This window comes from Kluyveromyces marxianus, chromosome 3 (assembly GCF_001417885.1).
Source record: "Kluyveromyces marxianus DMKU3-1042 DNA, complete genome, chromosome 3".
NCBI lineage: Eukaryota > Fungi > Ascomycota > Saccharomycetes > Saccharomycetales > Saccharomycetaceae > Kluyveromyces > Kluyveromyces marxianus.
The window spans coordinates 918149-943650 of NC_036027.1; the positions used below are offsets into that span (position 1 = coordinate 918149).

Sequence of the window (25502 nt, forward strand, 5' to 3'; positions counted from 1 at the left end):
TGCTCAAAAAAACGTTCGAAAACCTTAAAAATTCATTAAGGTGTAAAAAAAACTACAGATCCTTCCTTAAAATATACTAGAACGGAATAATATTTACTATGATGTACCTAAAGTATTTCGATAATAAGAAAACCACATGCAATTGTGGTCAATTAAGACGGATATTCGATACTAGTGGTTAGTGGATAATACAAAATCTTGCGTCATGTCCATGAGTAATCTCACACTTGAGCAGTATTATGAAATACAGAAGCTCGAAATGGAAGCAATACAGTCCATTTACATGGATGACTTTACTGATCTAACCAAACGACATTCTTCTTGGGACAAGCACCCGCAAATCATATTTGAGGTTAGGTTGAGGTCTCAGGAATCTAAACCTGCCGAAAGCTCTCTAGACTTGCACGTTGTCCTCCCGTCTACGTACCCTCACGCATCGCCACAAATCACATTCAAACATGTAGTGAATGTGCCCGATGGCCAGTTAAACAAAGTTAGAAAAGATATCAAAGAGATTCACCAGAGAGCCAAAGGTCAAGAGATCATATATGAGATCATCATTGCTGTACAGGAGATATTAGAAGACTCGCAAAAACGAGTGGTGACAGATTCGTTAGAGGATCAAAGATTGCAAAGAATTAAAGACGAAGAAGAACGAATGAAGAGGGAAGAAGAACAGAAATTGAAACAAAGAGAAAAACAGAAAATGCAAGAACAACAGTATATCGATGAATTGTTTCAGAAAGAGTTGGCCAAACGGCTTGATGATGATGTTGCCGATGACAATGACAAGGAAATTGATTTATTACCCCCACCTGAGTTGACAGCCTCCGGACAGGCTTTTATATTCCCACGCCCAATAACTGCAAAACTACCAAATAATTCTCACTATAAATTTAGAGCTGTAATTCAGCCACAACCAATTACTCTCTGCGACGACCCACTTTCCTTCGCTAACCAAATGCTTGTTAAACCATACATCCCAGCAGAATCTCCTTTATATAATGTGTTGAAATCTTCAGACAAGCTCGACAGTATCCAGTACCTCTTAAGCGAGATTATACTTGATAATCCTTATTTCAATACAAGCAATGGAAAAAAAGAAATCGCCCTTTTAGAGAAAGATTTGGAGTCTGTGTTGCAAGTAACGCATGATAATGTTTGTAGTCTTTACGCTTTTCATGTTGAGAGAGTCGGGAAAAATAGTGCGACATTTCAGTGGAAAATCAGGCTATTAACCGAATACTCTCAGTTCAATTCATTAAATGATGTTGTTACATCAGTTGGCTTTGTCAACTTATACACAGCACGCGGTTGGATTTTGAGGTTACTTGAGGGTTTAGAAAACCTTCATAAACATGGGATCGCGCATAAACTCATTGATATGCATACAGTCCAATTGACTAAGGATACGGATTTTGGAACTACATTACCTAAATTCATTCATCCATCTTATGGTTATTCGATTCTATCCATGATTTGTAGATACCCTAATAAGCATGGAGTGAAATTAGAGTTCCCAGAAAGCAAATGGACAGCTCCTGAACTTATCAAATTCAAAGGAAGCAAACCTCAAAGAAAAACAGATATATGGCAGCTAGCAGTTCTTTTTATTGTTATCATCACAGGAGTAGATACAACCTTGAACTATAGGTCACCTGGTGACTTTTTAGAATCTGTTGAAATGGACGAAGCTCTGTATGACTTCTTAAGGAAGATGCTAAATCCTGAACCAAAACAACGTCTAACTCCATTAGAATTATTACCTATGAAATTCTTGAGAACAAATATAGACCCTAGCTGGAATAAACTAAATTTGTATCCTGATACATCCCACAGTAGTAGATTGCTATCCAACGTTGCTTCGTCGTCAGGAACTCAAGTTTTACATTCTCGTACTACATCTAGAGCATCCACGGATGGTGGGAGAAGACGCAGTTTCAATATAGGCTCTCGCTTTTCCTCACTCACGTCTACTTCGCGCTCTAGATATGCTACCGATTTTGAGGAAATTGCTGTACTTGGTAAAGGTGCGTATGGACAGGTTGTTAAGGCTCGTAATGCTTTAGACAGTAGATACTACGCCATTAAGAAAATTAGACATTCAGAAGAAAAACTTTCTACAATTTTAAGCGAGGTTATGCTCTTAGCAAGCCTAAACCATAGATACGTGGTGCGGTATTATGCTGCATGGTTAGAAGAGGAAAATTCCTACACTGATAGTAATGCAATTGATAGTGATGATGATAGTAGTACTGGATCTGACTTGGAATCGGATTTGGACTCGGATATTACAAGAAGTTCGGATGGATTAAGCTCTAGGAACAGATCATTGGCTCACTTGAATAGTAATAATTGGGATTTCATCTCGAATTCATTTCAAGGCTCATATCCAGAAATCGTTTTTGGAAACTCTTCTGATGAGGATATCGAAGACGGGTGTGATGTAAGCGCATCAGTAGATGAAAAGGCAGGGGCGGACTCTACCATGGACGAGACAGAAGAAAAGGATAATGTTACTGATATGAAGTTTAATAAGATAAAACGTCAAAATGGAAGGTTCGGCTCTCAAAAATCATCTCTAAAAAGTACCTTGTTCATTCAAATGGAATATTGTGAGAATAGAACATTATATGATTTGATTCACACCGAAAGTCTAAATAACCAAAGGGAGGAATATTGGAGGTTATTTAGGCAAATTCTTGAAGCTTTGAGTTATATCCATTCCCAAGGAATTATCCACAGAGATTTGAAACCAATGAATATTTTCATAGATGAATCTCGAAATATTAAGATTGGTGATTTTGGCTTGGCAAAAAATGTTCAGAAACCACAAGAATCTTTGGGCAGGGATTCTTTTGCGAGTGCAGGAAGTTCTGGAGATTTAACATCTGCTATTGGAACTGCCTTATACGTTGCATCAGAGATTATAACCAGCCATGGAAACTATAATGAGAAAGTTGATATGTATTCGCTCGGTGTCATATTTTTTGAAATGATATATCCCTTTGACACCGGTATGGAAAGAGTAGATGTTTTAAAAAAGCTAAGAAGTGTTGATGTGGAATTTCCTTCAGATTTTGATGAGAAAAAGCTACCAACAGAGAAAAAAATTATTAGGCTACTACTAGATCATGATCCTACCAAGAGACCCAGTGCTTCAGCGCTTTTAAGAAGTGGGTGGGTTCCGGTTAAAAATCAGGATGAACTTATAAAAGAGGCATTAAAAAATATCTCTGATCCATCATCTCCTTGGCAACAACAGGTTAGAGAAAGTTTATTCTCTCAACCATACCATCTATCAAATGATATATTGTTTGATTTGTCTAGAACTGACACTACGCCTTTTCTGCAACTACTTCGTGCTCAGATGATGGACGAGGTTACCAAAATATTTAGAAGACATGGTGCAATTGAGAATAATGAACCGCCAATGATATTTCCAAAGGCACCAATATACTCAACACAAAATGTTTATGAAGTTTTGGATAGAGGAGGATCGGTTTTGCAGCTACAATATGACTTAACATACCCTATGGCGAGATATCTTTCGAAGAATCCAAATACTACGTCCAAACAGTATAGGATGCAATATGTTTTTCGACCATCAGAGAGTAACCACTCTAGTACTGAACCCAGGAAATTTGGAGAGGTTGACTTTGATATCATTTCAAACACCACAACAGATTCGGCAGTCCACGATGCAGAATGCCTAAAGGTAGTTGATGAGATTGTTTCAGCATTTCCAGTTTTTACTAAAACTAACGTTACTCTCGTCTTAAATCATTCCGATATATTAGATGGAGTTTTCGACTTCTGTAATATAGATAAAGCACAAAGATCTCTTGTCTCTCATATGCTTTCACAACTAGGATTTGGTAAGACATTCAAGGATCTGAAGGCTGATTTGAAAACCCAGTTGAACATTTCATCTACAGCTCTAAACGACCTAGAACTTTTTGATTTTAAGTCAGATTTAGATACGGCAAAAAAAAGATTGGAGAAGCATCTAGTTGATAGTCCGTATCTCAAAAGGGTTGAAGAAGCGTTGGTTTATATTTCCAAGGTTGTTGACTATTTTAAACCTTTAGGGGTGACGCGAAATGTGGTCATTGCACCACTAAGCAACTACAACAATGGATTTTACAAGGGGGGGTTAATGTTTCAAAGTGTTTTTGATAGCGGTAGATCTAGAAGTTTGATCAGTGCTGGAGGTAGATATGATAATTTGATCTCTTTAATCGCCAGGCCATCAGGAGGTAAACTAAATCATATACAAAAAGCTGTAGGTTTTAACTTAGCATGGGAGACGATGTTCTTGATAGTTAAAAACTACTTTAAATTAGCGGGTGGGAGATCTACAAAAAAAATTTCTAAAGGTCTCAAGCTAACTAATAGTGAATGGAAGCCGAAGAGATGTGAAGTGTTGATTTCCAGTTTCTCGAACTCTTTGTTGAATACTATTGGCATTGAAGTTATAAGCAAACTTTGGAAAGCTGGGATAAGCGCTGATATTGTGCGCGATTGCTTCTCAGTTGAAGATGTCATTACTGCAGCTCAAAAAGATGGTGTGGATTGGATTGTTTTAATCAAACAACAAAATTATTCCATCTCTAACAATAAAAGAAGGTATAAACCTTTCAAAGTTAAAAATCTCAGTAGCAACTTAGACTCTGATATGGACTTTGAAGAATTTTTGTTAACATATGAGGACTCATTTAGCAAAGATAGTACTAATGATTCAATGAATAAAGAAGATTACTTCAATGAATATGATGATAGGAATCGTTGGGATGACAACTCCAGTCAGGAACGAAGTCAGGATGGGGAAACTGACAATTTGTCTTCAAACGGTCCACAAAAAGTTATATACATTCCTAACCCTGCTACCCGTGCTAAGGGAAAGCCAAGTAAGAAAGATAAATGGGTTTACGAGGAATCTGCGAGAAATGCATCTAAGCAATTAATTCACAGTTTATCTTCTGTTCCTATATTTGCAGTTGATGCTATTCGTGATGAGACATTGGAAATAATCTCAATTACATCTCTTGCGCAAAAGGATGAATGGCTCAGAAAAGTATTTGGTTCTGCTGCAAATTCAGCTCCAAGAAGTTTTGCTACGAGTATCTACAATAATCTTTCTAAGGAAGCAGCAAAAGGTGGTAGATGGGCAATTGTTCATTGTAATAAGACAGGTAAATCATGTGTTGTAGACTTGCAACGTTGATTTCTAATTCATATTTTCTGCCGTAATATCATTAAAGTAATTGTATATATATCAGGATAATAAATTTGAGGCCGCTTTTCAGAAATTTCTGGATCTATTCCTAGACTTTCATTCACGTTTAACTGGTATGTGGTGATCCAGATTATGGGTTCTTCCCGCCTTTTAAAGATAATCGATATTTACCTTACCGGGTAACCCTTTAACAACTATAATTTAATATCATAACAATCTTGACATATTATTGTTTATATTCAAAAGTGAATCTTAAGAGATAATTCATCTATATAATTCGGAAAAGTGTCAACAAAATGCCGTGAACCATACAAGGATAACACAATGACATATTACGGGTATGCATTCATTTTCTTTTAAGTTCAAACCTATATTAAATATAATTGGCATACTAACAAATGCTTTGGGTTTGATTATAGAGTCTTATTTGTTGAGAAATGTACACCTTCAACGATTACTCAATTGCAGGATATTCTATCGACTGACTTAATATCAACCGGTGACAAATGGTCATTTGAATTGAAAACATTTAGAACATCAGCAAAAAATACCAGTGCTCAGGATACTAGAGTCATGCATACTTTACAATTATCCCATAAAAGCAATGAAACCATAACTATCAAAAATCAATCAGCCATAATAACCCCAACACATGTGCACAAAGATCTTTACGACAATGGGTGTGTTTTCGGTACTCCTGAGCCTTTTGATTACATGCTTTCGAATAAATTGTCCAATATCTGGACACAAAGACAATCTATAAAAGGAGAGTTCGGTGTCACTTACCACACTGCGGATTTAGTGATACGAACAAATAACGCCTTCTCTTACAGCGGCTTTCAAGGTTTAATATTAGAAATAGAATCAAAATCATTGAATTCATTTGAATCATTCAAGAAGAACTTTGAGAAAGTACAAGGAATGCTTCATGAAATGGGCTTAAAAGACGTTAAGGTGTCATTAGACAAGTTCCAAAAGTTAGATACAACCGAAAATTTCAATCTCTTCGATCTTGCTTTTCAGTACTTGAAAGTCCTTGGTTAACTCAAATAGTAATATATTTTAAAGTCTGTTATAACAGGGAGCTTTTACATAAATATACAAGACAATTAATTAATTAATCATTACTTCATTCATTCAATCAGCGAGTCTACTTAATAAATCCTGTATACTTGATGCAATTGTAACATTGTTATTATTCTTTGATGGCGATGCAGTTGAAGAATTCGAAGAATTAGAGGGATTTTGATTACTTGATTCAACTTTCTGTTTCTTTGTATTTGGTTCTTCGCTGCTCGACTTTTCCGAGTTTGAGCCCACTAACGAGTCATCAGTGTTGTTAGATAGTCTTTTGTTGTCTTCAGATTTATCGTCGTCATTATCACTGCTGCTACTATCGTCGTCATTATCATCGTCGTTCTCGTATGTTGGTAATAAATCGGGGTCATCCGCTGCAAGTGTTTGATTTAGATTGGATGGATCTTTGTCCATAATCATTGAATCAATTTCGTTTATAGAATCTTGTTCTTTATTTAGCAAGTCTTTTTGTTCGGTTATCAATTTTTCTAGCTGTGTTATTACATCAGTTCGTAAACCTATAGATTTTGTCAAAGATTCCTTGACAGAATTTCCAATTTTGCTGATAACATTAAAATTCTCTGCGTATACTACACTATTTGGTTCCAAAGCCTCGATCGATTTATCAAATCTCAATCTTAGTGTTGCGTAGGCCTTTTCTTGTTGCTCGATTTTGTCGTATGCAGATGATATGGCGCTCCATTTCTTATTCACTTTGCCGCTGCCACTATTCGTGCTAATCTTTTCAGCTTTCCCAGAAACAGGTCCTGGAGATGACTTAGAGGACACAGCATCAAGACGTTTATCAATATCGTCTAACACACTCTCGGATAAAACCCTACGTTGTCTCCAAATGCCTACCACACGTCTAACTTTGCTTCTAATATCTGAAGGAAAATCAACATATACTTTCTCAAGTGCAGATGGTAAGACCTTTCCAAAACTTTTGTCGAAGTTGGGCACTTGGCGATGCTTTGCTTGTTGTACAATATCATTGGCTAGATATATCACCAATAGTTTACGCTTTGTACTAATTGAACTTTTTGACAAATATTCAACCCATGTTGTGGCTACCTTATCTGCTTCTTTGTATAGTGTTAAAATCCATTTGGATGTACTGACAATTGAATCTTGTGTCTCGTCAAGGCTTTGGACCTTGCTAATGAACTGTTCGCGAGAAAACACCATTAGATTCCGCAGATGTATGATTTATAATAATTAAAGATTTCCGGCCTCGAGTTAGAATCGACAGCGATACTTGAAAGATATATCCTATCAAAATTGGTTCCGGGCCCTAAATTCGCTTACGGTTATATTATTCAAAGGGTTGGTTTCAATTGAAACCTTTCGGCCATAAATACCCACATACATACATCAAGAACCCAATAGGATTAAAACAACTTGGAACTTTTCAATTTTAAACATATACAAATATTCTGTTACCCGGGATTTGTTAAGGGCATTTCCAAATTAATAGTTTAGTATGCCCCATCGCTAAAGTATTTGAATGACATCTATAAACCCTAGCTCAAACTCAAGTTCAGCGTTACTAAAGGGTTCTTATATCTTTTAACAGGTTATGTTAGTATTAGTGATGCACAATACTTTACTCACAAAACTTATTTTTTTTTTTTCACTTTGTTATGCAAGCGTTAACTAAGCATACATCATCGAACTATTTAGACCTTTTAACTATTAAGGAATGAACAACTCAGATAAAGAACCAGAAGCGAAGAAACGTAAAGTGGTTAACGATGAATTTTCAGAATTGAAAAAGATATTCTTTCGACTTAACACCTTTTATACGTTTCTAATTACCCGAAATCACATTATAACAACGTTTGACACCTTGAAACCGCCTATTGAAAAGGCTATTCGCAGGCCATTGACAGAGCAAGACCTTGCTCAAATATGTGTTATTATGCCTGGAGATACAGTATTCAAGTATATGGATAGAAACCAGTTCCAAGTAGAGAAAAAGGAGTTTGATTTTAAACATGGTGGCTTTAAACAGAAAGATAACGACATATTTGAACTTAAACCCCAAGATCAAGATGAAGAGAATGACTCACACGATGACCAGGTGCTTGTGTTCCAGTTCAAGGATGGTAATATGATGAACACATGGAAGAAAAAACTTTTTAAAACAGACATGAATGCACCTGACTTCACTACAGATGCGATGAAGAAGATGATTGCGAAACGAAAAATGAACTTTGAAGCTGGTCTTAGTAGATTCATATTCAATTGCCAATTGGAAGGTAAAAACCCAAAAAATGAATTACAACGGCTATCTTTGGCTTATACACCGCAAAAGAAGGATTTTATGGATCCCATTGAATTGATGTTGAAAGCGAAAGGGTCGAACTCAAAAAATGACACAGTTACTAATGAAGCCGGAGATACTAGACCCACCATCCCAATACTATTGGAAAAAATTAAGAATTCAAATATATATAATGATCAGATTAAGAATTCTTACATTATTCCGGAAAGGTTAGCTCAATATGGTGAGTTAGAATTTGAACTTTCTCCAGAGGTTTACCAAGCACTTGAACACTCACGTTTTTACATTCACCAAGCTGCTGCGATAAACAGAATCCATAATAAAGAGAATGTTATTATTACAACCTCGACATCTTCAGGTAAGTCCTTAATTTATCAGCTTTCAGCAATTGATATGCTTCTAAAAGACCCACAATCGACTTTTATGTATATTTTTCCTACAAAGGCTTTGGCACAAGATCAAAAAAGATCATTTCAAAAGCTTTTATCAAGGATACCAGAATTATCACATGTAGTCGTGGAAACTTATGATGGAGATACCGAGCAAGAGGCTAGAGCTGGTATAAGAATCGGTGCTAGAGTAATATTTACCAACCCTGATATGATTCACACCAGTATTTTACCAAATCATCCAAACTGGAGGATGTTTCTAGAGAATTTGAGATATGTTGTTGTCGATGAATTGCACATTTATAAGGGGTTTTTTGGATCCCATGTAGCATTGGTAATGAGGAGGCTTCTAAGGCTTGTAAAAGGTTTTTATAAAAATGAGGGTCTTCAGTTTATTTCATGTTCTGCTACTTTGAAGAACCCTATACAACATATGAAAGATATATTTGGTATTGAAAATGTTTCATTGATCGATGAAGATGGTTCTCCGAGAGGCAATAAGCATCTTGTGGTTTGGAATCCACCTACATTGTCTCAGCACGAAAGAAAAAGAGAAAATTTTATAGCTGAAAGTGCTAAAATTCTAGTCCAATTAATTATTCAGAACGTTCGTACCATTGCTTTCTGCTATGTCCGTAGAGTTTGTGAATTATTAATGAAAGAGGTCAGACTTTTACTTCAAGAAATGGGAAAGCTGGAATTGATAAATGAAGTGATGTCGTATAGAGGTGGATACTCTGCGAGTGATAGACGTAAAATTGAACAAGAAATGTTCCATGGAAATTTACGCGCTGTTGTTTCAACAAATGCATTAGAGTTAGGTATTGATATCGGAGGATTAGATGCAGTTTTGATGTGTGGTTTCCCATTATCTTTAGCTAACTTTCATCAACAATCTGGTAGAGCAGGTAGAAGAAATAAAGACTCTTTGACTCTAGTTGTAGCTAGTGACTCTCCGGTTGATCAACATTATGTTTCACATTCAGATGTGTTATTGGAAATTGATAATCCAGATGCATACCAGGATCTTGTTTTAGATTTTGATAACATGTTGATGTTCGAAAGTCATATACAATGTGCAGCCTTCGAGCTTCCTATTGATATAGAACGAGACTGCAAGTATTTCGACATAAAAAAACTTACAACCATTTGTGAAACAAGATTACAACATGATAAAAATGGATATCACGCAAATGATAGGTTTTTGCCCTGGCCATCTGCATTAATATCATTACGAGGTTCAGAAGAGGATATTTTTGCAGTTGTTGATATTACAAATGGAAGAAATGTCATAATGGAAGAGGTAGAAGCGTCTCGTACTAGTTTCACTCTATATGATGGAGGGATTTTTATCCATCAAGGGTATCCATACTTGGTAAAAGAATTCAACCCAGATGAAAAGTACGCAAAGGTGCAAAGAGTTGATGTTGACTGGACTACAAGCCAAAGGGATTTTACAGATGTTGACCCTGAAGAAATTGAACAAATTCGTTCGATGCAAAATAGTGATGTGCCAGTTTATTATGGAAAAATCAAAACAACCATTATCGTATTTGGATTCTTTAAGATTGATAAACAAGGAAGGATATTAGATGCTGTTGAGACACATAACCCACCAGTGGTCATCAACTCTAAAGGACTCTGGATTGATATTCCTAGAAGAGCGCTTGAATTGATACAGGGTAAATCTTTGAATATTGCAGGTGGTATTCATGCAGCCCAGCATGCGATTTTAGGTCTTCTACCAAGGTTTATAGTTACAGGAGTTGATGAAATATCTACTGAATGTAAAGCTCCCGAAAAGGAATTTGCAGAACGCCAAAGTTCTAGAAAGAGACCGGCAAGGTTGGTTTTTTACGATTCAAAAGGTGGAAACCAGGGGTCGGGACTTTGCTTGAAGAGTTTCGAGCATATCGAAGAGATTCTTATTGGTGCACTTCAACGTGTTGAAGAGTGTCCGTGTGATGATGGCTGTCCAGAGTGTGTTGCTGCCGCATTCTGTAAAGAGAACAGTCTAGTCCTTTCTAAACCAGCCTCTCTAATTATTCTTCACTGTATTTTGGGGCATAAGAAGAGCTCGTTCATATCCAGAATCAGAGAGGGACCAGAACCTAATATGCCCGATATTAAAGTAGAAACTGTTGTTCCAGTTTCTGGACACATAAAATTCTCCAAAGACTTACAAATTATAGATGTAAGAAAGATTACAGATGGTGAGGAAAAAGTGGTTGAAATAAAAGAGGAAGAATACCCTGAAGAGAATAATGGTCTTGGGCATAATACCGGTTCGGAATGAAAAGTTATAAAAGTTAATAATTGATTAAACGAGAATGCATGAAAGCACAATATTAATTAGGTACACACTATATAGGCGAATCCTACATATTTATTAGGACAATAAACTATTAACTGCCCATTCAACACTTAACGTTCTGAGATCAGTGTAGGTCTGACCAACTCCAATGAACAAGATCGGTATACTTGTAGCGTACACCATATTAACCATCGTCCCTAACAGTTCCCCTACGGTGTCACATTTAGATATAATGAAGAAATCTAGATTTCTATCTTTCCCAAATGCTTGATTAAAGTTATTAGCTTGTTGAACAGAATCAGTCCCAACTAAAGCTTCGCCCACCATAATAATTTTGTCCGGATTGGCTTGTTCTGCGAATGATTTCAACGGAGACATCAAGGTAGCATCGTTGTGTCTTCTTCCAGCAGTATCCATCAAAACTACGTCAAAATGTTCAGTTTTAGCATATTTGATTGCTTGTTTCGCTATCTTCGTGACAAGATTAGAACCACCATAACCACCTTCGAAAAGTTCGACATGTTCATTACCTGTTTTACCTCTCCTATTTTTTGATCCTCTTACATGATTTTCATCTGTTAATTGGGCTAAGTTCTCTACATGGACTCGAAGTTGCTCTACAGCGCCGGACCTAAAAGTGTCACAAGCTACAATAAGTACTCTCAAATTATTTTTCAAGAGCCAAAATGCGAGTTTCGAAAGATTAGTTGATTTTCCTACACCATTGACACCAACGACGGAGAACACGTATGGATCATTTAAACCATTAGAGTCTTTTTTATTGATCTTTTGTTGAATTTCATGAAGCAAATCGACCGAGACACTTGGAGTCAAGATAGAGGATAGACATTTTTGTAATGACATTCTAGCTGTTTGGTCAACACTCGTCCAGTTTTCAGTTTTAGATCCAACCAAGTCCTTTGAAACCTGATTGCATAGATAGTCTGCAACTTCGGGTGCAACATTTTTGGAGATTAATTTCTGCTTTAACTTATCCAACACTGCAACTAAATCATTTTCAGATATAGTCTTGTTACCCAAGATATGCTTTTGTAAGAATGAAAAAGGTGAGGACGAGGTATCCTTGGATTTGGATTTCTGTTTGTTAGAGGCAAGAAGTTCATCAATTTCGCTGATCAAAAACTCACCCTTATCATTTTCTTTACCAAACTGAGCACTATTTTGTAGATCAGTTTCTAAATCACTTGCCAGTGCTGGAGAAATATCTTTTTCGTTTGACTCGGAGAAGTCGAGGGATGGGTCCATTATTCCGGTCTCCTCCAAGGATCCATCCATACCCCATTTTCTGGACTTTGAATTTTTACCACTATTAGTACTACCCTTTGAATCTTTCTTACTTTGGTTAGCATTCTTAGATTTAGAAACTGCCTGGCTTTGGTTTTGGTTTTGATTATAGTTTTGTGAGCCCTTCTGTTTCTTACCCTTTTGCTGTGGAACTTTCTTCATCTCATTGTACTTAACTTCAAAATACGTTCCAAACTTGGCTAGCTTTTCATCGGCATCCTCCGTCACAAATCTAAAGTTGTGGACATTCTTCTTGCCTTTTCCAGAAAGGTTGTCTAAGATGATTTTATCGAGATCTAGTGATTCCCATAGTTTAGTAGCAACAGAAAGCAAAGATTCGGCTTCACTAGTTAATTGCATAGATTCCGCAGACGCAAACGAAACAACAAAAAAAAGATGAGGTTGTTTTGACTCATAGTACATAAAACTACTATCAGCAGTAGATAGAATCGGATATTTGGATGTCACATTCTTGACTGGTTGACTGATAAACTCATCAACGAACCGGTTGATCTGAGATTCAGAGAACTTCTTGTTCAAAGAGTTATAACCATAAAGAAGGTTACCCAAAGGCGTGAAAACAGCAAACTGGTCAATCATTGTTATGATACGTATATACCCCTTTTAGGTATGATATAACTGACCTGAGCTGGTTTGACCCACTAGACATTTCCAACACTGATTCAACGTCTGCTATCTTTCTATTATTCATTGTCAAAACGTTCATGATTAAAACTACTATAGCATTTTTTTGTCAGTGAAAAATTCAATCGAATGGGCATGTAGGAACAAACGAGTAGCCGATATAAAGTATCTAGTGATATGTATTCAGACTTAGCTGCCGTTATATTTGAATTTAACACTAAGTCTTTATATGCTGTGAAATATGAATAACTGATTTGCCATGACACCAGGGTTATGATACCCTTATTCTTCGCAGTATCTTTCAGTATCGCTTGAAGATGTGATCACATGCCGTTTTTTTATTGTCATAGAAAATCCCAACAAGATTTAAGGCTTTAACGAAACTCATCATCCATCTTTCAAAGAAGATAAAAAAAAAGTGCAGAAGTGAAGAGTCTTAACAGGATAGAAGTTGTGCGAGTTTGGGGTCCAAGAAAAATAGACGCTAATCAACTAACTTTCGTAGTAAGTATATGAAAAGTGTACTTTCAACGGAGTTGTATTTTCTTTTTGGTTTTCTTCGCTAATTACATCTATAGTTGAAGGGCTTTAATTCACATGTCTGACGAGGCGCAAGATGGGGGTATTCCTGAATTTGATTATACAGAACTATTGCAGCAAACTATAGATGTAGATGTGCCATCTCAGGTGCAGGAACGTGTTGTCGAAACAGCTGCAGTAAAAAATCCAACAATTAAACATCGAGATCATCCTTTAGTACATCTTTTAAAAAAGGTAGATGTTGGATCGACAATATTCTGTATTATTATACCTCTTTTCTCACTATTCAAATTGATTTTGAGTAAGCCTGCGTATAATAAGGATCTTTTAATGATGTTAGCGGTGTATTGGTTTTTATCAGAAATAAGTCTTGTTGCGGGCTATCATAGGTTCTTCACGCATAGTTCGTACCAGGTTCATATTGCGATACAATTCTGTATGGCAGTGGTGGGTGCTTCCTGTGGTTTAGGATCAATACTTGACTTTACTAGTCAGCATATGGTACATCATCGTCATATAGATACGGAGAAGGACCCTCATTCTCAATCGGTTTATGGATATTTATTCTCGTTATGGGGACATCGTTTTTTTAGAGGCAATAGAAAGTCCATAAGGGCTATAGCGAAATGCCGTGAAACTATTGTTTCAACCTCCAGAGCAACATATGATAATCACACCACTCAACTAATTAGATCGGCTAGTTATCCGTTGCTGCTGTGGCAAGATACCAATTACCTACAACTTTGGGTGCTCACGAACCTGTTATTACCATTCGTTGTGAGTAAGTATTTCATAGAATTACCTGTTTGGAACTGTATCTTTTATCTGGGGTTCGTGAGAATGTCAATAGTACAACAACAATGGTTGATTATCGGTGCCCTCTGTCACTGGAAGAACTTCCCGCTGTCAAAACAACCATTTGACGACTCGAAAACAGCAGTAGACTTGACTCTTGGATGGATCGGAGACATCCTAACGTTTGGAGAAGCTAACCATAATTTTCATCATGAATTTCCAGGGGATTACAGAAATGGTACGGACAACTTTACTATAGATCCTGCGAAATGGGTAATTTCTGCCTTACAGTGGCTGAATCTAGCAAAAAACCTACACAAAGTATCGCAAGAACAAATAGAAAAGTGTCTGGTTCAACAACAGCAAAAGATAATAGACGAGGAATCAGCAAAATTGAGATGGGGTATCCCAATCGACAGACTCCCAGGTATGACATCCCAGCAGTTTGTTAAACTCGCTAAGGATGAATACGCTAAAAACTTGAAAGCATACGTTGCAATTGATGGTATTGTACATGACGTAACTCCATTTATATATGATCATCCCGGTGGAGTAGCCCTTGTTGAAACAAGTATTGGAAAAGATGCAACTCAGGCCTTCAATGGCGCTGTATACAGTCACTCAAATGCCGCTAGAAATCTATTAGCTACAATGAGAGTTGCAGTCATAACAGACCAAACTTCAACTATTCAAACTACCCGCTGGGAACAAAATTCTATTGCCGATGCTACTCGCAGAAATGGCATGGAAGGGCAGGAAGTTGGTCGTACCAGAAAGCACGTCACATTCACAAGAAGGAATTATTATGCAGCGGGTGCTGCTTGAACGACAGTGCCTGTTTTTGCGCTTTTGTTTTTTTTTGGACGAGCACAATAGATTCCGAAACCATGAATACATCAATGATAATTTACATACTTTTATTTATGATCTATATGAGTAATTTATTCCATTGTTAGCTTTAACGAATTACTGTGTTTCAGTACAGTATATTGGTTTAATGTCTGAAGTGATGCTTTAAGATGCTAAGAAATCGAGGGAAACGCCAACTTCATAACCGTCTTCATCCTCTTTCTCCGAACTGCTATCCGAATCAGAGTTAGAATCATGAGCAGTACCTGCTGGATTAGCTGTAGAATTTTCTTCTGGGGTGGAGGAATCAGAATCAGAGTCAGAATCAGAACTGGAGCTGGAATCTGAGCTTGAGCTAGAGCTAGAGCTGGGATCCGATTCTGAGCTTGATTCTGATTTTGAGTGTAACGCCGGTACACGGTTATCTGATGCGGGTTTCGTAGAATTATTATACCTGCTCATCACAGGTAAACTCTTCTCTTGCCCTTCCACATGTAGGTTAAGTTCTAATTTAGTGAGTGATTCCAAATTTGGTGCGATATATATTGTTGGAAATTCAATGACAGTTCGATCTTTAAATATTTCCCCAACACATTGTCTAGGATCAATCTCTATAACCTCTTTAGTATCCATGATTGATTCTACATTGTTTGGAAACCATTTGGTAAAAAATCTAAGTCCCATATTAAGTATATGGTTCGATCTATCATCTTTTGTTGTGGCTGCCTCCTGGTCAGTCACTGTTGTTTCTTTACAATAAAATTCTTTGCATTTATCATATACCTGTTTTCCTAAGCATTCGACCAACTTGGATTCCTCCTTATTTCTATGCGATAGGTGCTTCCAGGATATATTGTTTGCGCCAACATTTTCCCTGGTATCCACCAATATCCATTCTAGTGACCAAACAAATGTATCCAATGGCTTATCCCATTTACTCTTGTTAGAAAGCGATCTTTGCATCCCTTTCGGAAGCAAAAGGCACTTCACCCCCCGTCTTAGTACTTTATGTGGTTTCGTAACCTGATATGTGTTCCCAGCCTGTGTCTGTGCCGCTGCAGCAGGCACCTTTTGCAATGCTCGTTTATTCTTGTTCTTACCGTCCTCCTTCAGAATAGATAGCTTCCGATTCATTCCAATCAAAAAATTATAATCACGTTGAACTAAGTGGTTCATTTCTTCTTCCGTATCTGCACCTTTCAAACTCTCGCTTGAAATATATTCCGTTACGCTGCTGATACCGCTGCAGCTATCAGCCTCTTTGTGCTTCTTTGAGCATACTACAGAACAGGTCCGCTTTAAACATCTTGGACACTTGTATTTCCACTCATTCTGCTGACAAACCTCACACAACTCCATACCTCTTCTGCCTTAATCCGATGTTTATTCAGACTCCTCTACCAGCTGATGTTCTCTAACCTCTTGCCTATTATGCTATTCCTTCCTGCACTGCTCATCTCATCTCATCTCATCGCTTCTTTTTATTGGAATTTTTCGCTGTAAGATGATTCAATTATGGAGGAAAAGCAGAAAAACGCAAACCTCCAGATATTCGAGTAGCCTGTATATCGTTGTGAGGCGCCACTAGCCTAATTGACTCATTTTAGAGATGATGCTGGGTCTTGAAGGGATTGATGGTTCATAAAGAGTCTTTTGACCTATAAGCTGTAAAAATATCACATCGTACAAGGTGATATCCTTCATATCTTCATGATTTCGAAGGACCAAAGCCAACATGACCAAAGCTTGCCAAAGTACAATTCACCCTTTGGAACAGGAAAAGAATATTGAATTGCAAGAAGTTGTAGAGAATTAGTTGGGGTTACTGTCACGCATCAAAACTCCACAAGTGATAGATTAGAACAAAGATTATTTAAAATGTCCCAAAACGGTATTGCAACGTTGTTAAAGGCCGAAAAGGAGGCCCATGAAATTGTGGCCAAGGCTAGACAACATAGACAGGAGCTTTTGAAGCAAGCCAAGACTGATGCGGCTGCTGAAATTGCCCAATATAAGGCCAAGAAGGAACAAGAATTGAAGCAGATCGAAGCTTCTAATGAAGGTGGTGTCGAAGGTTTGGAAAAAGAAGCTGAACAATCAGTGCAGCAAGAGTTAAAGGAAATCAAGGAAGTAGCATCCAAGAAGGAAGATGACGTGGTGAAATTGTTGATCAAGGCCGTCACGGCGCCTGCTGCTGAAATGCACATCAATGCTTCTTAAGAAGTTGGTCTGTTATCACAATCTTTGTCTTTTTCAAACCCGTGCACTAATGTTCTTAACTACATAATTATATCTATATCTGCATATATATATATATATATATATACTAATATGCATGTTGATATGTAATGGCAGTATTTGGGTTACTACATATATATATTACTGTCTGTATGTGAAAGCACAGTTGGAGGCTTTTGGTGTTTAGTTGGAGCACCCTTGGACCCCATATTGCAAGACTGAAAACCGTCTTCAAACCTCGTTCAGCTGTTCTCTCTCGTTCCGGTCTGACAATAAAAATCTTGAAATTTTACACCAACATGACTTTATTTCTATCACATATTTCAATAACATGATTAAAGTGTGTATATGCTTGAATAATGTTCAATTCTGCTCACCGCATCAAGTACTATACCAAGGTGTACGGTACAGAATTGTGCATCCACATATTATAGCATAAGATATTGCAGTCATGAACGCTTCTGCAGAAGAAGTGTACCTAAACTCTTCTCTACTGCAACAATTAAATGCAACGGTGCAAGCGTATTTAGCGGAGTTGGTGTCCACGGGTCAGACCTTCAACTCATCTCAAATTGTTGGAGAAAACGTGAGATGTACTTCTGGATCGATTGTTGTGGGTTTGGTGACCTTATATCTTGTTTATTATTTGTTGTTCAGTAAGAACAAAGTGCCATCAGCTGTTCAATTCAAGGTGGAGATTCCTGATGCGGCACAGAAGCATTGGAAGGGTAAACGTATATTTCCATGTTCTGTATTCAATCCTGAACAACCGGGTATGATCCAGTCTTATTGTCCGGCAACAGGTCAATTCTTGGGCTCTTTCAAGTCCATGACTGAATCGGACATCGATAATGTTATCAATGCAGCTTCGGCAGCACAGGTTGAATGGGCCAAGACTTCCTACAAGGAGAGGTTACAAGTTTTATTGTCCTTGAAATATTACATCTTGGAAAATCAAGAGGCAATTGCTCGTGTCGCTTGCAGAGACTCTGGAAAGACTATGCTAGATGCTTCCATGGGTGAGATCTTGGTCACTTTGGAGAAGATTGAATGGATTATGAAGCATGGTGAAAAAGTATTGAAACCAAGTAAAAGACCCGGTCCTACTAATTTCTTCATGAAGTGGTATAAAGGTGCTGAAGTGCGTTATGAACCTTTGGGAGTCGTTGGGGCAATTGTATCTTGGAATTACCCATTCCATAATTTATTGGGTCCCATCGTAGCATCAATCTTTACCGGTAATGCAGTTGTAGTTAAATGTTCTGAACAAGTTGTTTGGTCTAGTAACGTTTTCACTCTAATGGTCCAAGAAGCCCTAAAAGTTTGCGGTCATGACCCAAATTTGGTCCAATTGTGTTATTCTCTTCCACCTTCTGAAAATGACAATGCTGCAAATTACTTCACCTCACATCCGGGCTTCAAACATCTAACTTTCATTGGTAGTAAACCTGTCGCGCATCACGTACTAAGAGCCGCTTCTGTTTCATTGACGCCAGTCGTTGTCGAATTAGGTGGTAAAGATGCATTTATTGTTTTGGACTCGGTTAAAGACTTGCAATCCCTGTCCTCGATTATCATGCGTGGAACATTCCAATCTGCTGGGCAAAATTGTATTGGTATTGAAAGGGTCATTGTATCTGCTAAAAACTACGATAAACTAGTTGCTATTCTGAATGAAAAGGTGGGACAGTTAAGATTAGGTTCTGATATTGACAATTTGGAAGATGTAGACATGGGTGCAATGATTTCTGATAATAGATTCGAGCAACTAGAAAATCTTGTCTCGGACGCTGTATCAAAAGGTGCAAGGTTACTCCATGGAGGCTCCCGCTATAATCATCCAAACTACCCTCAAGGGCACTTTTTCCAGCCTACTCTATTGGTTGATGTAACTGAGGAGATGGAAATTGCCCAAAACGAAGTATTCGGACCTGTTCTCACTGTTATGAAAGCTAACAATACAGATGATTGCATCAGATTGGCAAACAGTGCTCCATTTGGTTTAGGGGGTTCTATTTTCGGTGCTGATTACGAAGAATGTGACCGTGTTGCCAATTCTCTAGTAACTGGTAATGTTGCTATTAACGATTTTGCAACATTCTACGTTTGCCAGTTACCATTCGGCGGTCTTAATGGATCTGGTTATGGCAAGTTTGGAGGTGAAGAAGGTTTATTGGGCTTGTGTAACGCAAAGAGTGTATGTTATGACAAGTTGCCATTTGTCTCTACACAAATTCCAAAACCTTTGGACTACCCTATCAGGAACAATACTAAAGCCTGGAATTTCGTTAAATCTTTCATAACAGGTGCATATGCAATCTCTACGTGGCAGCGCATCAAATCTCTGATTTCTTTAGCCAAGAACGCAAACTGATAGAAACAAATAAATTACGTATAAAACGTTTATGAACTAAGTCAATGTACATTTTTTTGAAGACATTATATTTCTCTACTTGTTTTATTCGAATTTTAATTTATATATTAATGAATATCCGTATATGTATAAGCTTTGGTATTTGTTTGGGGTTATGAATCTTATCTTGCTTTTAAACTATGAACAAGGAAATTAATATTAAGTAAGATGTAATTATGTATTTATGTTTGTATATACAGATTCTAACTTTTCTGATTTTTTTCTTGAGTTAATATAAAACTATTGGTTCATAATACTTTTCTCTGCTTGTTTTAATTGTTCCTGAAGTTTATTGACATACTCCTTGTGAACTTTCTCTATGTCTTGAATAACCTTTTTTACATCATCATTCTTTTTTTCAAGGTGCTTTAAGTCTTTCATAATTTCACTTCTAATATGACCCAAAGAGTCTTTCATTGCGGAGTGTTTATAATCTTCAAATACCTTTTTCAAGTCTTTACATAATGCTTGACGAGTCTCAGTTGTAATTGGTGGTAAGGAAACTTTCAACTGTTGATCATTATTTGGAATTCTCTCTGGGTTTAGGTTCATACCAGCGCCCATGATGGCACTAACCACGTTTTTAGTATCTTTAGGGTCAAAGACAGTAACAATGAGAGAGTTTCTGCCCTTTAAACTTGTCGCAGCAACATTAGTAAATTTCTGTCCATCCTTTCCAACCTTTAAATCATTAAATATCGCTGGGCTTGCCGTACCTATCTTTTTCTCCGCAAGCTTCTTTTTGTGAAGCTCTAAGGTCTTTTCAAATTGATTTGTGGCATCTTTGACATATTTCTTCACGTCAATGACTTCGAGAGGCTCTTCTGTCGAGTTCTTTCCACCTTTCGCAGCTTTGGCCTTCTTCTTTGCGAAGAGTAACGCGCTGGAATTGAATCCCCTAACATTGACAAAACTAGCATTTTTTGTACCAGCCAAAACAACTCTGAAAGCTTGAGTCGACATCCTGAACTGCCTGTTGTGGTTAGCTGAAGCTCTTAAGTTATTATGTTATAGTTATTCAATTATGGTATCATCTTTCGGTATTTCGTAACTTTGAATTATCTGGAACCAGATTTTCTACTTTTTCCATACTATTTAAAATGAAATATCTAGAAGAGAGTAAGTTATAAAGGGAATTTAGATAGGTTAGTGGACTTATCAATTGGCTTAATTAAATTTCTCTGTTGACTAAATTCATCAACGTTAATAGTCCAATGAAACATTCCACTATTCAAACTTTTTCTGCTCTTACCTAAGCTTCCAATTTGTGTGCTTTTCTTCCTTATGTGACATTTTTTTTATCACATTTAAGAACTAAAAACCACTTTCAACTCCAAGAATATTAAAAAGATGTAACAGTAACGGTAGTACTCATATTAGAATAATAGCTAAAAATAGAATTATATTTGACGATATGATACATACACACATATATATGTATATATCATAGTAAGATATTATACAAAGACAAATTAAGATGTAAAGTAACGCTCGGTTTGAGATTTAGATATATACGAATAGAACTGAAGAGAAATGATTGAAACTCGAATACAAGCAATATAAGAAAACAGAAACTGCTTAATTTACTCTTAACTTCTCATAAATGGGTTTAATGCACGTACAGTCAAGCAAGGTAAGGCCATACCAATTTCTGCTCTCAAGAGAATAGGAACCTGTTGTAATTCTCTAATTTCTTGAATATTGTTATCACCTTCTTGCCTGGTAACTGCAACTTCCAAATACTTTTCCAAAGCATCTTCGATGTTGGATTTTGGTAGTTTTAATGTTGGTGGAATTAGATTTAATTCTTTCAATTCTTTACTGAACTCCTCGCTTACTAATTTATTCTGTAGGACAGATTGGTTAACAGCAATTTCCTTACTACTTGAGTTAAATTTGTTTTTGATGGAGTTTCTGTACGATTTAGGATTTTGTTCATCAGTTGGCACAAATGTTGCGCTATCGACACCCTTCTTCCAGTAAAGTTCCAGAACCCTTTCAGCCATGTCAAATTCTGCTTTTACAAGTGGGAGCTGATCACCATGAACTCTTTTTTCAATCCCCAACTCTGGGATAAAAACGTCAAAGGACGACTCATAAACTTGTAAAACGGTAGCCAGAGTTAAGATTTGTCCGTGCTGGTTGCCCATATCGTTTGTTGTCTTACAAAGTAACAGATGAATTGCTTGCTCCTGTGCATGATGTGCACAATCCTTCTTGAAATTACAATATTCAGATGTAATTTTCAAGGCGTCAACAGTTTCCTTGTATTCAGAACCATTTATAATACTCTTCAATTGTCTATGAACAACATGGTCAGAGTATCTTCTCAATGGTGCGGTAAAGTGTGTATACAATGGTAAATTTAGAGAGTAGTGCGCGAATTGATCTGGCTCAACCTTTCCTGATATGAAATATTTTGCCGGGGTTAACGTCTTCGACAAAAATAGTTCAATAGCCATTCTCGTTATATCGTCATCAATTGCTAGAATCGAATTTAGGACAGATTCGGAACTCATCACATCCATTGGAACACCAAGTTTCTCAACCTTCTTTTGGAAAGTCTTCAATTTAGTAGATATTGGTTCCGGCTGCCTTCTCAAGAATGCTACATCTCCCAAAGAAGTAAACAAACGTGTAGCAACCGTATTGTTCACCTTACGTTCAATTTCGGACAGAAGTGCTAGCGCCTTAGAACGTTGTAAGATATTCAAGTCAGGTTTTACCTTTTCATCATCTAAAGATTCCAAGAGTGGTAAAGTTCTGTACAAATCCGCTGTCTTCGAGTTCAATCTGTAATGATGGAAGTTACGAGCAACTGACTCTAGCTTATCCACGAACTTTGACCTTGATGACGCTGGTTTTTCAAGCTCTTGGTTTAATCTTTCATGAGTTAGGGTAGTAGTTGGCTTGACACGAGTTTCACCAATCCAAGTTGAGATGACGTCGAAATTTTCTGGGTGCAATTCATAAACGACACTGAGCGTGTTGGAAATTTTGTCTGGTTGCAAACTCAAGAATTCATTCAAGGAAGCAGGCAACAAATGAACGGTTGTTTGAGGCATGAAAACAGCACTGGATCTCTTTCTAGCTCTTCTATCCAACGATGAGCTTTCTTCAATATGAAGGGTAACGTCTACAACGTGGAATCCTAGTTCAATGTTACCATTTTCAGTATCTCTTAAGTGGACAGAGTAATTTGATAATTCTCCCGTCTCAGATATAGCAATGACATTCTCATACAATCTTCTACTGTTAGTTTCTTCCTGTGAAAGAATCACTGGTTGGAAACTGTCTCTTTCTTTGGTACGGTCACGAGGGTCTAAATATTCATCGCTCAAGAAATTATTGTCTCTCAAGATAGCGTCTATTTCAGTTTTTGGATCATTTAGTTCACCCAATTGAGATACAAGAGTACCAAAGGGATGCAACGATGTAATGGGCCAACGTTTAATACTTGCAACAAACACTTTGTTCTGATACTTATCTGCATTTTCCACGAAGTCTTTTGGTGCTTGTTCAATAGGAATAGCAATCAATGGCACCTTCTTATCAGTTGGTTTGAACCAAACAATCTTTGGCTTATTTGGTTTATTTACATCATTGTTGGCTTGTTGAGATGGTCTTAGAAGACCTAGAGTACCACTGAATAATTGACCAGGAATACGATCCAACACTGCAACAACATGACCAGCGTATAAAGGTTTATAGTCATCATTAATTTCCTCCTCTTCGACTAATAATAAGGACTGACCTTCAACTTCTACATCATCATTTTTCTTCTGAGTAGGGCGTTGTTTCAATGAACCTCTTCTCTTGATGGATCCAGATGAAGAGCCCAAAGTATTATCTGTATCCTTACTTTCAGTCGATGCTGTTGTACCAGAAACGATACTCGTGGAAGCATCATTGTGGTAGTCGTCTTTAGAGTCTAACGGAATAATATCTTGTTGAGCACTGGCGTCCTTTCTTCTTTTCTTTTCTTCCTTTTCCTTTTTAGACTCCCAGACGTCGTCCACCAATAGAAGTTCAACAGCGACTAGGTCACCTTCTAGTGCTCTATTACGGTCTTTAGAGCCACAAATGAAAATATCGGCATCTAAGACACCATTGGTCGAAACCCATGCATCTGACCTATTCTTCTTATTAACTCTTAGAATCCCTGCTACTAGTTTACCTTCTTCGATTAATTGAGGGATATTAGCTTGTGGTAAATATGGCGCGAAGAGAGATTTACGGCCGTTGGAATTTTGTTGCTGCTGTCCATTAGCAGAGTTAAAGCTATGCGTAGAGGCATTAGAACCACGAGATTTATGACCTGGCTGAAAAATTGGTGGTGGTTCTAACCCTGGATGGCCAGAAAACTCTCTGGAATGAGTTCTGGAATGATAGAATGGCGACATTTGCTGCTGCTGTTGCACTCTCCAGTTACCATCTATACCCTCATTTCTTGAATTTGTTCTACGGTGCGGAGTTCCAACCGGTATGAAATCATCATTATTTTCCTTTTGATTAACCTTGGCTGGAGGGAATTGAAAAGCCCTATTAGGTGACATATTAGACTGGGTTCTACGGTGGCTATTATTCTTGCTATCCGTAGGTGGTGGCGATCCAGGGAACTTATAGCTTGTTTGTTCGTTTTCGTTAGCAAGTTTTGGGATATCTTGAGGATTATCAACTTTAATGTGAGGACAACTTTCTCTTTTTGCTTGTTCTTCAGCTGCTGCTCTCTTTGCTTCGTTCAAACCGATGGATTGTCTCCTAGAATGTCCATAAACACTGGTTTGTGAACCGGTTCTCCTATGGCCTGTAGCAGGGGTGTTTTGTTTATGATCGTTATTGTTGTAATATGCAGAGCCACTTCTAGAGTGGGATCTTCCCTTTCTACCTCCTGAGTTAGGAGACAGTTGGTATGGAACGTTAGGTGGTTGTGGTAAAAAAGAGCCCGCCCCTTGGTTCTGGGAAGAAGAACTTCCGCCACTGTTATCATTCTCGGCTTGTTTTTGCAATGTAAATTGTTCAATCATTAGATTGGTAAGTTCAGAGGGCGACTTCCTGTGCGCAATATGGATTTGCTTGGGATTACCCTTGCCCCCTGTTGTTTTCACAAATCTCTCCTGGTCAGACATGATCTATTAGGTAAAATAAAGGAAACAATAAGCAGGTAGAGAGATTTTCAGGTAAAGAAGAAACAAAAAAAAAATCAATAGAATAAACGGAAAAACGCAATTGAAGGAGATAAAATAAAGTTCAAGATTCTTTCGTCAACTGATAATATAGCTCAATTGGGTATCAACTCAGTTTTATCTGATTTGATTGTCTCTTGTAATCAAAAAAAAAAAAACGGATTTCAGTATGAAAACTCAATTAATTCGCAAGAAATGAAAAGGTCAATGGAAAATCAACGATAA

At 37.4% G+C, this 25502-nt stretch overlaps 11 protein-coding genes across 11 annotated transcripts; 6 read left to right on the forward strand and 5 right to left on the reverse strand.

Annotated features, from left to right (window-relative positions):
- Positions 1-205: 205 nt before the first annotated feature.
- GCN2 (serine/threonine-protein kinase GCN2) lies at positions 206-5227 on the forward strand (the record flags this gene model as incomplete). Its single annotated transcript, XM_022818927.1, has 1 exon — positions 206-5227. One exon carries the CDS (start codon positions 206-208, stop codon positions 5225-5227), a length of 5022 nt encoding a protein of 1673 aa, XP_022675544.1.
- A 585-nt stretch (positions 5228-5812) lies between these two features.
- On the forward strand, positions 5813-6283 carry SRB2 (Srb2p; the record flags this gene model as incomplete). The annotated part of the gene is made up of 1 exon (XM_022818928.1): positions 5813-6283. The coding sequence occupies one exon, from the start codon at positions 5813-5815 to the stop codon at positions 6281-6283; it is 471 nt and encodes a 156-aa protein (XP_022675545.1).
- A 93-nt stretch (positions 6284-6376) lies between these two features.
- On the reverse strand, positions 6377-7504 carry RTT103 (Rtt103p; the record flags this gene model as incomplete). Its single annotated transcript, XM_022818929.1, has 1 exon — positions 6377-7504. The coding sequence occupies one exon, from the start codon at positions 7502-7504 to the stop codon at positions 6377-6379; it is 1128 nt and encodes a 375-aa protein (XP_022675546.1).
- Positions 7505-8018: 514 nt separating this feature from the next.
- Positions 8019-11288, forward strand: HRQ1 (ATP-dependent 3'-5' DNA helicase; the record flags this gene model as incomplete). Its single annotated transcript, XM_022818931.1, has 1 exon — positions 8019-11288. The coding sequence occupies one exon, from the start codon at positions 8019-8021 to the stop codon at positions 11286-11288; it is 3270 nt and encodes a 1089-aa protein (XP_022675547.1).
- A 93-nt stretch (positions 11289-11381) lies between these two features.
- Positions 11382-13211, reverse strand: SRP101 (Signal recognition particle receptor subunit alpha; the record flags this gene model as incomplete). The annotated part of the gene is made up of 1 exon (XM_022818932.1): positions 11382-13211. The coding sequence occupies one exon, from the start codon at positions 13209-13211 to the stop codon at positions 11382-11384; it is 1830 nt and encodes a 609-aa protein (XP_022675548.1).
- Positions 13212-13853: 642 nt separating this feature from the next.
- OLE1 (putative acyl-CoA desaturase) lies at positions 13854-15416 on the forward strand (the record flags this gene model as incomplete). Its single annotated transcript, XM_022818933.1, has 1 exon — positions 13854-15416. One exon carries the CDS (start codon positions 13854-13856, stop codon positions 15414-15416), a length of 1563 nt encoding a protein of 520 aa, XP_022675549.1.
- Positions 15417-15605: 189 nt separating this feature from the next.
- BCD1 (Bcd1p) lies at positions 15606-16799 on the reverse strand (the record flags this gene model as incomplete). The annotated part of the gene is made up of 1 exon (XM_022818934.1): positions 15606-16799. One exon carries the CDS (start codon positions 16797-16799, stop codon positions 15606-15608), a length of 1194 nt encoding a protein of 397 aa, XP_022675550.1.
- Positions 16800-17318: 519 nt separating this feature from the next.
- VMA10 (H(+)-transporting V1 sector ATPase subunit G) lies at positions 17319-17660 on the forward strand (the record flags this gene model as incomplete). The annotated part of the gene is made up of 1 exon (XM_022818935.1): positions 17319-17660. One exon carries the CDS (start codon positions 17319-17321, stop codon positions 17658-17660), a length of 342 nt encoding a protein of 113 aa, XP_022675551.1.
- A 469-nt stretch (positions 17661-18129) lies between these two features.
- On the forward strand, positions 18130-20052 carry MSC7 (meiotic recombination directing protein; the record flags this gene model as incomplete). Its single annotated transcript, XM_022818936.1, has 1 exon — positions 18130-20052. One exon carries the CDS (start codon positions 18130-18132, stop codon positions 20050-20052), a length of 1923 nt encoding a protein of 640 aa, XP_022675552.1.
- Positions 20053-20331: 279 nt separating this feature from the next.
- Positions 20332-21054, reverse strand: RRF1 (Rrf1p; the record flags this gene model as incomplete). The annotated part of the gene is made up of 1 exon (XM_022818937.1): positions 20332-21054. The coding sequence occupies one exon, from the start codon at positions 21052-21054 to the stop codon at positions 20332-20334; it is 723 nt and encodes a 240-aa protein (XP_022675553.1).
- Positions 21055-21680: 626 nt separating this feature from the next.
- Positions 21681-25220, reverse strand: SSD1 (mRNA-binding translational repressor SSD1; the record flags this gene model as incomplete). Its single annotated transcript, XM_022818938.1, has 1 exon — positions 21681-25220. The coding sequence occupies one exon, from the start codon at positions 25218-25220 to the stop codon at positions 21681-21683; it is 3540 nt and encodes a 1179-aa protein (XP_022675554.1).
- Positions 25221-25502: the final 282 nt, after the last annotated feature.